The sequence below is a fragment of the Corvus brachyrhynchos genome, unplaced genomic scaffold (assembly GCF_000691975.1).
Source record: "Corvus brachyrhynchos isolate BGI_N302 unplaced genomic scaffold, ASM69197v1 scaffold3, whole genome shotgun sequence".
NCBI lineage: Eukaryota > Metazoa > Chordata > Aves > Passeriformes > Corvidae > Corvus > Corvus brachyrhynchos.
In genome coordinates, this window is record NW_008237619.1 from 6,039,021 (window position 1) to 6,051,054 (window position 12,034).

The 12,034-nt window shown below is 40.5% G+C and overlaps 1 protein-coding gene across 1 annotated transcript in view; it reads left to right on the forward strand.

Annotated features, from left to right (window-relative positions):
* The window catches only part of ABI3BP (ABI family member 3 binding protein), a 140,763-nt gene that overhangs the window by 127,224 nt on the left and 1,505 nt on the right, over nt 1-12,034 (forward strand). Inside the window, exons 55-59 of the mRNA XM_017731863.1 lie at nt 3,246-3,325; nt 4,808-4,837; nt 5,817-5,978; nt 9,738-9,851; nt 11,870-12,025. Coding sequence (XP_017587352.1) covers nt 3,246-3,325; nt 4,808-4,837; nt 5,817-5,978; nt 9,738-9,851; nt 11,870-11,985 — 502 coding nt within the window. The 3' untranslated portion in view covers nt 11,986-12,025. The remainder of the gene's footprint in view (nt 1-3,245; nt 3,326-4,807; nt 4,838-5,816; nt 5,979-9,737; nt 9,852-11,869; nt 12,026-12,034) is intronic.

Genomic DNA, 12,034 nt, shown 5'->3' on the forward strand with positions numbered 1-12,034 from the left:
TTTTGCATGATTTGAAAAATGCAGCGGCAGCTGCATTTGCCAGAGTTCCATGTGGTATAGCGATTTCCTGTGGTGGAAAAATACACTCCAAGTAGTAATTACTGTAAGTCAAGTCCATTTAATCTGCACAAAAACTTTTACTGTCTTACACACTTCGAGAGGATTTGGAAGGCCTGGTCTCCAAAAGTTTGTAGGATAGCAATCTTACAGATGTTAAAGGTGTGAGACATTAGATTGCAGCTTACATAGTGTAGCAGTTTTTGGTATATTAGGCAGGCAGATATAAAGATGGAATTTAGACTCCAGTTTCTTTTTAGGTAAGTCTAACTAAGCAGCAGACATGGGATAATCATTCTATAGCTTTCCTATTCCCCTTTATTAATTTTGCCGTACATACTTCTTGAAGCTCTAAGCAGTTTTTCCCCTTTCTTGTGGTTTCTATAGGAGTACATAAGAGTGCAGATGATACCCTTTCTTCAACATTTCATTTATGTTTTTCAGATCTTTCACCTGACACACAAAAAGGGAGACTTTAGATTGTCTTCTTTCAAGACAGCCACAGCACATCTTTAAAATTAGAGTTAGGTTTGTAAACTCCGTCATATTGCGAACCCATTTCCTTTCTCTCCTTTTCAATGTTCTGTCAACTAGCTAATTCTCTTCATCTCCAAAAGTGGTTGTTTGTTATTTTTGTACTGTGGAAGCCACTGGTATTGTTGTAGGATTGAAATTGGCAGAGGAAAGGAGCCTGTGATGCTTGTAAAAACACATACCACAGAACTGTAGAATTGCATGTATTTTAGTTTCTAAAATTTCCTCTTTAACATTATTAATAAGAGGCTTCCCTAATTCATTGAGCTAAACTTTGGACATTTCATTATTATTTTCCTTTTCTCCAATTTTCTTTATATGTTTACATAAGCTGAAATCCCTATCTGTAGATTTTAGTTCTTTATTTAAATTTTGTCCTAATTTTCCAAGCTGTGGTTTGGTCTTTTGCAGAGAACCTAGTGATCTCTAAACCACAATTTGAAAAACAGTGCTTGGAAAATTATCTTCAGTTCTTTTTTTTTTTGTCTTTTTGGAATCAGAGAATTGATGGGTCCAAGTTCATAGACTAAAGATTTTTGGGAACAGGACTGATTCCTATGAAGAATGTTGCCTAATGCGGCCCAAAGTAGGTCATATCAGCTCGAGAACAATATATTTGTTCAAAAATCAGCAAAATACATACAAAGGGACAGAAACAGATTATTATCACCCATGAGAACAAACCATAAACTGCCCATAAAGCAATAGAACATTCCATCTTGATTATCACAATTACAATAATAGCTCTAGATAAGGTGTCCCTGCTGTGAAAGAAGGAGGAAAACTACTTTGCAACCTTTTATGTGTAGGTGTGGATTAATTTCTACATTTTCAAGAATGTATCATCTAGCTATTACTTTAAGACACCCAACATATTAGGAGATCTTTGTTTATGCTTTGGTGATTCTTCAGAAAGAATCTCCAACTGCTCTGATACAGTTCTCTATATTATGACCTTTCCTACCAGATAAGAATACTTCTTGACCAAAAAAAGTTACTGTACCACATTCCCAGTGTGAATACTAACACTGCTCAGATCTTATTTTTAAAAGCATGTCTTTGTTTAAAGAAATTGAAGTTGATAATGAAGATTTATAAATTTCTTAAATTGATCATTTAGTTAATGTCTCCCTCCTACCATGGAGTAACATAGGTAGTTCAAAATGGTCTTGCAGCATGTTTGAATAAATGTCAAGATTACTCCAACCAGACTTTTTTCAGCTCAAAACAAGCCCACATTTCTTTTAGCAATATCCATGAATTTCCACAATGCATCTGTTCAGCATACCAGTCTATATAAGTATTTCCCTTAAAAAGAAAAGAAAACCTTAGAAATAAAGGCAATTGCTTAAGTAAGCAATTTTAAAGTTAAATGTTGTCTTAGAAGTACAGTGGATGGAAAACAGTTGCTTGGTACTGCATGAATACTCCACTGAGGTTAATTAGTGAACTGCTCAGGTTTTGCAGGAGCCAAGGAGGAATGAGAGGTAATCCAAAGTTTGGATTGAATTCTTCTTCTGGGGAATTGCAAATGGAGTTTACAAATTTCCAACTGTGCGGTGTGGTATGGGGTTTTTTTCTTTAGAAAATTGCTGTTTGGAAACTATTCCAGCAATACATTACAATTCTGTGTTACAGTGGCGAGCGACCAAAGTTATCATTGGTAAATGATCCTTCATGAGTCAAGAGCTGAATGTTTAATTGTCCACTTCTGGGACTCTCATTTTGCTCTGTGTTTAGAGCAAAAAAGGTGTCTCTAATTTGGGGCCCATTTTCCAGGCCTACAGTCCCTTTGACTCGTGTCCTGTGGCTCCCTGTCACTGATGAAAAAGCGCCCTGTGTTAGGAGAGTTTCGCCATGCGTGTGCTCAGAGCACGTGAGATGTCTCTCTGTACGTGGCACTTCCACTGTTAATCAAGTATTGACAGGTGGGGGAGGCTTAAGAGGAGGAGGCTGGTTTGGATTTTTTCCTTCAATCGTGTTCTGTTTCCACAGCACTGTGTTTAGTTCCCAACACAGTGATGAAAAGGGATCATGAGATAACTATGGCACAGGCTGGTGTTGTGCCACATCAGTAAAAACACATGCAAAAGAGACTCTGTGCAGTGTCTTGTCATTGCTTCATATGCTGATTATTAACATACATTCAAGCGATTGGATCTTTGCCTTGGCTGAGCTCCTGTCCTGGAAGACTTGCCCTGTGTTTCGCTACTGGCCCTGTCCGTCACTGTTGGTGGGCTGGAGAGGCATTGAATTGGAGGTTTGTGTTCTTAAGAATGCAAAAAGTACAAATAAATAACAATGTCCTTTACTCAGTGTCTGCTTGTCAGGTTGCTTCAGACCTCATCTGAACTTGCTCCCTTTGCCAGAACTGGAACTGCTGTGTGAGAGGAGACAGAGAAACCAGTGGTGAATTTAATCAAATATTAATAGTATGTGTGCAAAGAATTATCAAAAGGACTGGTTAATTTTGTTTTCAGAGAGGTCTTACACAGTCAGGACAAAAAATCTCTGTGGTTTTGGGGCAAGAAATTGGGCTTTTTTGTTCTTCTCCAGAAGGGGAGTAGCACCAAGGTGTGTGCTGCTTCATTGCTCCAGACTACGGACGTAGGCTTAGTTTGCAAAATTTTTATCTCTTCTATTTGATTCCCCAGTTATGAATTCCACGTGAAGCCTAGGAACCCCCTTGGTGAAGGTCCGAGCAGCAACGTTGTGACATTCAGCACTGAATCAGGTAAGAACTTCCAAAGATCAGACCATCGCTTACAGCGGCTTTAGTATCCATGTTTGTGGGATGCATGAAAGGCTCTCTCACTTCATTTTGTGCATTCAGTCTTGCTCTTTACTATCTCCTGATTGGCTTTTTACCGCTGAGCATGTTACGGCGGTGCCTGGAAGGTCAGCCTGGGATCAGAACTGTGTCGTGTGAGGATGAGAGATGGACAGACTGCAAGAGAAAAAGACAGAGAAACACAGAGGGTTTGTCTGGTATTCATTGCGAAGAAAATGACTTCATCCTTAGAAAGGGCTCAGTCATTTAAGATTTATATTCCTGACCTTTTTGCATCTATCCAACTCATTAACAGCTTCTGGATGGGGAACATTAGCTTTTTCTTTGGGCTGGTGTGTTCATAGGTGTTTTTGCTACCTGTTCAATAAGGCTGCTGTAAACAGTGATGTTGTTTGGCTGAAATAAGGATTGAGAAAGAGTAGTTGGGAAGAGTCAGTGTCCCAGTAGGTCCCCTTCCATCCTGTTTACTCTCCAGTGAAACTGTTAAAGACGTGTATACACGTCTGTTTTGGCCATTGGTTGGTTCCCAAGTCAAGTTCTCTCTGACTCAGAGGTGAGAATCAGAGCGCTTTTGCTTTTCCTATTCTTGCTCCCCTCAAGGTTAACTACAGCTGGCTTGTTGACTTTATGCAAGCAAGAGACCATCTTTTGTGTAGAAGTGTTTATTGCTTGGTAGTACTGAAGGACCACATAAAACACAAAATGGGTTTAGCCTTTTTGAAAGGACTTTCACAATCTGTGTTTTGAGCCAGGTGTAATAACTTAATAGTCCTTAACTAGTGCTGTCACTGATGGATGAGAGTTTTGGCTGAGCAAAGCATTACTCAGGGAGGAGTTCAGACTATGCCACACATATTTAAAAACTCTGAATACACTCTTTGTAATCCTGGATTGTTAAAAGTGAAAAAAAAATGTTTGCGCCAAGTGCAGTTTTCATGAATGACAAGGCTTATGCTCTGTCTCCTATTTAGTTTGGACAAATTAAGCATCCAGTTTTGTTTTTTCTTAATTGCACACATCCATTTCTCACATTTGGGCTTTCAAAGCCAAGATTTTTGTGGCAAGTATTACAGATGTGTCCTTTTTATTATTTAGGTTTTGAAATTGAAATTTTAATAAGGCACAGTACAATTGGGTTTTGTTGGTTACAGGTTTAAACTCTTGCTTTTACTAGAACTCTGCTTGGCTGGTGTTGTCCCATAAGTAAAATTATTAAAAGCTCATTGATACTGGAGTTTCGCATAAGAAATATATTTCTTCTAATTTAATTTAATACAAAAGTTAACTTTGCTTCCAAAACTCTTTCTGTTTCACAAATTACAGCTTACGTCAGCTGTAAAAAATCACTTACCAATGCTTTTCCATCGAATTATTGGGAACGTTCATTTTACAGTGTCTGATTGAATGTTTGTTTTCTTCCCCCAGCGGACCCAAGAGTGAGCGAGCCAATTTCAAGTAAGTGTTTTATATATAAATCTGATCAGCAATTTTTTCAGAAATGAGATGGCAGAATTTTACAAGGAGGGGGCTCTGCTGCACCAGCTGGATGAGTTACGGAATCAAACAGCATTCACACACATTTCACTCACCCATGCCCCTGCTAAGGAATTCATGTGAGGTTGCTTGTTTACTTGAGCACAAGGCAATCAGCGTGATGTGGAGCTCCCATGGCAGCTGGGATGGCTTCAAACCAATGTATACAAATGAGCCAAGGACAGCCTCATATTTTCTCAGCCTTGTCATTAAAGCAAAGAAAGCTCTGCAAAATGAATAAGCTACTCCACACTTTTTAAGTGAGTTAACAGAGCACACCTCAGAGGATTCTATTTATCTGTCTTTGTGTTTTAGGAAAATTTTCTGCTTCAGAAGGCGGCTTGATCTAGCTCTGCTTTAGGTCACTTACAAGACTCTTGCGGTCTTTGGTGGAAGGTGGACTGAGCTTTTGAGGAAGAGCTGAGATTGCTCAAGCAAATTGGGCTTTTTGTATTTGTAATAGATGTCACTTTCACTTTGACAAACACTGAGGTGCCGTTTTTCTCCACGTAATTAACGGCACTTCATTTTTATGCGTATTTTTGTTAGATCACATACAGTTTGCTGCAAGCTGATTGTCTTGGCTGGAATGCACTGAAGAATGGTGACTGTATCACACACTTTATAAAAGAGAGTTTTGCCAATACAAACACTGTCCCCCTAACAAGGTCCTAGAATGAGCTTATTCCAAACCTGCACTGGAGGACAGCAGGAGGAGTTCACAGTACCAATTTTATCTGCATACTTTGGTGCTTCCCTGAAATATTTCTTATGTTCAAAATGCAAGTGTATTGGTACCTTCTGTTTCATCAAGGTTTCTAATTCTAGTTATTCAAATGTATTTGTTGTACATAAATTTGTACGCACCATCATCCTTCAGCCTCTTTTTCTTCTCCTGCAGTGGGAAAAGATGCTATCTGGACTGAAATCCCATTCAATTCAGACACATATTCAGAATGCAAAGGCAAACAATACGTAAAGAGGACTTGGTATAAGAAGTTTGTAGGTGTGCAGCTGTGCAATTCTTTGAGATACAAGATATACCTCAGTGATTCACTTACAGGTAAGAAACATTCAAATCAGTGTTGTCCACATTACATATCCCTGAAAAATATTATGGTTCCAGAGCTAAGAGGTTTAACAAAATGAGCTCTGCTGAAGTGTGATCAGATTTGTTTAGTTTAGTCCACAGATTAATCATAAACAGTAATCTTCTTGTGCTCAGTAAGCATTGATATGTTTGATAGAAAACTTTGAGACTCCAGAGTAACTCCTCTGTGGTGATCATCTGATTTTGAGTACCTGTTGGTATACTGGGGGTCATAGAGAAAATTGATAAAGATTAGAGTGAATAGCATATATTGTAAAACAGCCAAATTGGTATTTAAAGGATAGCCTGGAACAATTATTAATTAGAGGATCAGGACCTCATTTTAGACCAGAATTAGACCTTTCATTCCCATCTCTTTTGGTAAACATCTGGTTACTTCATTACTGGGAGGCTTATAAACACGACTTTAGCCAACAGGTTTTACTCACCTGCTTTGACATTTTTGTTTTCACATTCCTCATTTTTGCTTATGATCTTTTTTCCCCACCTTTTTTCTTTCCTCAAATTGGATTTTATTACTGAGAGAAACTTCCTGGCCTAAAGATCTCAAGTTTTGCTAGGTGTCTTAAGGCCAATAGAGTGTCATGTGTTTAAGACCTGAATAAGTGACACATGCTGTGTGTGTACTGGGGAAACAAACCATGAAAAGTATTTTTCAGTTAGTTGGTCTAGGAGATCTTAGTGTCTCACGCAACTTGTACTTTTAGAAATATGTTAACTTCTTATAAGCCATCCCAAGTTCCTGGCTTTCTTCTGTGTGAGGTCTCTTACCACGGACAGCTCTGTGACAATGGCATTAGCATGGCTTCTGAGCACAGAGTATCATAAACCATGTGAGGGAAATGCCTTTTGAGTGTGAGTCAGGCAAGCGTGTTCAACACATGGCATTGAATTAACTAGGAGAAACTGTGGCTGGAAGAATCCACTTTCATAACCTAAAGTTGCCCCATCTTTGAGCTCAGCACCTCACAGGAACAGGGCTCTGGGCTCTGTGGGAAGGAATACGGAAGGAAAAGAGCAAGGGACTGTAGGGCAGCCCATGCTGCCATAATTTTAAACTTCCCTGCCTTGCATCTGGCACCATTCTCTCATGAGCAGACAAGGAAGGAAAGCCTTGTCATTAATAGTAAGTACAATACTCCGTATGTAAATAATATCTTAGCAATTATGTGACTAAAAGAGAATGTTTTGAACAGAGGTATCATTCATTCAACTGTTGCTGTACTAACCAGCTGTGATCAAATGACAAGCACTGGCAATGAGGCATGATGTGTCCCAAAACCAGCCAGCAGAGGAAATAGCAGTGCTAATCTAACAGGACTAGACTTCAGCCCTAAATCAAGTGAATTAACACCGCAGTGAAAGCTACTCCAATCTGAGAAGAAAAGTTTAATATCAGCAGCCCATTTTCCTATTTTCCTTAGATTGTTTTTGTTCTTGCTGGAAGGCTGGTGGTTTAACCTAGCTGGAAAAAGATGAGGTAGACACACTGTATTCATTATACTTGCTAAGCCCGGTTCTTGCACTTGAATTGTTACAACCAGTGCTGACCAGTTGTCACAATATTTAAAAGTGAAATATTTATGTAGAAGGAAAGCTGCTTTTCCCCCGTTCACTAAGTGAGGCCTCTGTGTGCGAGTGAGCAGTTTTCCAGTTTGAAGCCAAGCTCTGTTCTGATGCGTTTCACGGTCACCTCGCCTCGCCATGCCCCCGAGGCCAGCGGAAGTGTCCCTGCAAGCACCAGCCAGCTGGACCATGTGTGCCAGCAGTGCAGGGCTGCACTGAGCTCTGAATTCCACTGGAAGCTGAAAAATCTTCCAAAGCTTTGCTGCTGAAGCAGTGTAACTACCTCAAAACTTGAGTGCATTGTCCAAATGCTGTTGGATAAGGCAGGCAACAACTTATCTTTGCATGCTGGTTTTTAGCATGAATTTATTCTTCTAGTGCTGTGGAATTCATAATATATAAAACAAAGTTTGTATGTAAGATTGTAAGGCCACCCACAAGGGAACACTGGGGAAAAAAATTTACTTTGTGCTAGAACTGCTATCCCCGAAACAGAAAACCAGTTATTTGTTAGCTAAACGGTTTTAAGTGTGTTCTTCTATTATGGAAATAATTGGGCAGTAAGAATGTAATAGTCACTGAGAATGCTGCTAATTTATAAAGAGCAATTGTTTAAGTTATGCATAGGTTAAGCTGTGGGCCAGAAGAATATGTGTGTATCTGGTGTTAGCCATTAAAATATCTGGTTTATTCTGTCTCTTATGGAGAAAAACTGATCTCCGTTACACATGCCAGGACTGTTCTATAAACCAGCATCTACTGCTGACCTCATTTAACAGTCCTCCAGAGCAGTCACTGTAGGCATTCCAGAAAAGCAGGCCACCTAAAAATAAGTATTTATTGAGGGGAAGAAAAAAATAAATTCTATGTGTGACCTTCAACAGCTGTGGATAAAAAAAAGGCTTTTTTGAGCAGCCTGAATGTTCTTAATTTCAGAGCAAAAAATTGCTGAGAGGAACTCCCTCTGACCAGTTCTCCTATGGAAAAAACATGCCTGTAGCCAAAGCTAGATAGTAATAAATAATTTTGTAAGCTAGAGAAGAACCACATGCACAGAGGCCATCGACTGGAGGTGAGAAATTTTGGCAAAGTATTTTTGGCAAAGTATCAGATCACTAAAACATTGGAGAGTTTATTGGTAGGCTGCTCTTAATTGCATTTGGGAGCATATAACCCACCCCACCGTCTCTCAAATGGCCAGACTGGCACAGATTCAAGGCTACAGGACACCCAGGATCTAATGAGTAACTGGACTTTCTGCCTAGCTTATACCTGCGTGCTGAGCCTATTTCTAAGTGCTCTCACCTTTCTTTTAAGCATCACAACTGAAGGTTGGACATATTGAGAATTAAGTGCTGTGAAAGGAGATTAGGAAGAATGGTAAATTTATCTACAAACATTTCCATCCCAGACTTGGGAAGAGAATGTAGCAGTGCTCTCCTCCATCTTCTGAACTGAATTTTATTAATATCTTGCAAATCAAATCAGTAAGTAAAAACATCTGTCAAAGCTTCTTCAGTGTGCCTGTTAACAGGATAAGCACAGCCTGTGTAACATCAGCACATGCTGCATGGGACACTTGAGACCTTGATTTCTACTCAGTTGCAGTCAAGTGTCCTGTTAGGCAATCCTGCAAATAAATACATGGGCACACTCCATGCTCTGGATAAGTACTTATTATCCAAGGTCATCTATATGTTAAGGGCTATCACTTGCACACATGTTGTAAAAATATGATTTATAAAACAGGCCTTGGCTATGTTAGGAGGTGGTCTATAAAAACATCTCTGAAGGTACTGGGGGCTTCCTGACAGGGAACCAGACCTGCCTTCCATTCAAATAACTACCAAAACTTGCTTTTTGATGAGGTTGTGGGTAGTAACAGAATTTCCCTTACTGTATGAAATGTAAGGAGAGGGAAAAATTACGTCCAGGCATAGATTTTGGCCAGGAGTGGGGCACTTCTGCCTTAGCCATGAGCACTTGGAGCCTGCACATCATGTTCAAATTACAGCTACAGGTCCTGAGAGGAAAAAAATCGTAGCATTCACCTTGGCTTCCCCACAGAGGAAAGAGCACAGCCCATTGCCTCTGGTGGTTTTTGGAAATAGCCTTCACTAAACTTTGCTGCTTCTTTGCTTTCAGGAAAATTTTATAACATAGGAGACCAGAGGGGCCATGGAGAAGATCACTGCCAGTTTGTAGACTCATTCTTAGATGGAAGGACAGGACAGCAAGAAGATCTACCAGTCAAAGATGGTAATTTCTTACACCTGTCTCTGTAGCAAATCTTGGCAATTCCTTTATTTGAGTGTTTGTTTTTCCTGCCAGTGGATTCAATGCCCACTGCTGGGGTAGGCAATGAAAGCAGCTGCCAGCTTTGCAGGCAGAAGAGGGTCAAGAAGTTTTTGATGGTGAACAATGACTTATTAAGACAGTTATGACTTGGGTTCTGTCAGGTAGCAAACAGACTCTCCTCATTAAAACAGCCCAACAAATCATTCACAGTTGGTATTACATATCTAAACCCAACCACACATTTGAGTTTCCAGAGAGGCATTAAGTGGTGTGCTCAAACTAGCAAGGTTGATTTAAAGCACAGAACATAATTAGTTGGGCATTAAATACTTTGTTTGGTACTAAAGAGAAACAGAAGAGTTATGGCTGGAAAATATAATTCACGCTGCAGTAATTCTGTGTGTACTGATTGCAACTGGGTGCCCAAAATTCCAGTCTGGTCTAAGTGGACATGGCACTGGATGTGCTAAACACAGCTGTGACCTGCCTGGCTATTTTTCACACATTGCTGAGGCTGAAGCATAAGAAATTTGTACTTCTGTCAGCTGAACTCCTGCCTTGCTGCTTGGCAGCAGTGCCAGGGTGAGGTGTTTTGTTCCTTGTGGGGTAAGAACACAGGCTGTACTGGTATGTGCACACGTGCTGAGCGAGTCATGGAACATTTTATTGGGGAAAACAGCAAAACAGTTTTCAGTACAGCATCAGCATGTTGACCAAACCTTCCTGTGCTACATTTATAAAACACCCCACAGGAGTCCAGAAACACATCAAGGTAGGTGTGGGAGATGAATGTGAAGTTCCTAAGTCTTTCACAAGTTTTTCCAAAAAACAAAGTAGGTGAACAGTCTGAAGGGTGTTTGTTTACGCGTTTTGTGAGTTTTTTCTAAAGAGGTTTTGCTTTTCTCTTCCCAGTCAGTGCTGCCCATTTAAAAGATATTTTGTGTGACAGATCATCGGGACCCAATTTGACATTGCCAGGACAGCAAACTTCTCAGTTGTACCAGATTCACATTTTTTAAAATATTCGATTATTTAAAAACCTTTTACCTAACAACCTTGCTACCTCAGTTTAAAACACACTTAAAACCAATTTGATTTCAGCAGCTGGATTTGAGTGAATCCATAAGCTACACTCATTTTTAGACCAAAACAAACAACAAAACAAGCAAACAAAAGACCTCACCTTTTCAGTAGCTTGTATTTCTAGTAAATTAACAGAACAGAGGAAAAAACAGACCAACAGACCAATTGTTCTGGCTGCAGCTGGTTGATTTCTGAATTGACTACATGTATTTGACCTGAAGTGCTTCGAGGGAATCACAGCCAATGTTGTCTCTCAGCTGCAGAACAGTATTTTGTGTGTGTGTGTCCACATGAGCACATGCCTCCTCTAGCCACACATACATTCCTTATGGTCAGGTTGGATGGAGCCCCAATTCCTCACTTTAATTTGTAACTTAATGTTAATTGTTTTAATGGGAAGCAAGTGTGTTGTTAAAGACAACAGAGTGAAAGCAGGAGGACGATTTTGCATTTAAGGGTGGGGAGGTGGTGTGAACTATCCCCAGGGGCCGAGTTTTACTGAGGTTCACTGCGATGTCAAGGCTGCACAGTGGGGACTATTTGTTACTGTCACTTTGTAACGTGGAGCAGCCCTCTGTTCCGAGACCCCAGCATGGACAGAGGGGGCACAGGCTGTGCCCAGCCAGCACCACCCACGGGTGGGTGCTAGGATCTCAAGGAGAGGCAGGCTTCACCTCTGCGCTGCCATCCCAAGCACTTAATTTGATTTGGGTGGGCAAATTGCAGAGTGCTAATGGACATAGGGGCAGCAAACAGCCCTGCTTGTGGCAGACAGATTAACAGCTCGGGGACCAGTTTAGCCACTAACTGGATTGATAGTTACAGACTTCTCAGGGAACCCAAGCATGGTACTGTCCTGAGGGCTTCCATGTAAACAAAGCTGTTCTCTGTTCCAGGATTTTTCAGGGCAGTTCGTCAGGAACCTGTCAAATTTGGGAAGATAGGAGGGGAGACTCAGATTAACTACGTCCGCTGGTACGAGTGCGGCACATCGATACCTGGCAAGTGGTAGAGGCCACATAAAGTTGGTGCAAAGGCCCAGCCCGTGCCACCCCCCCCGC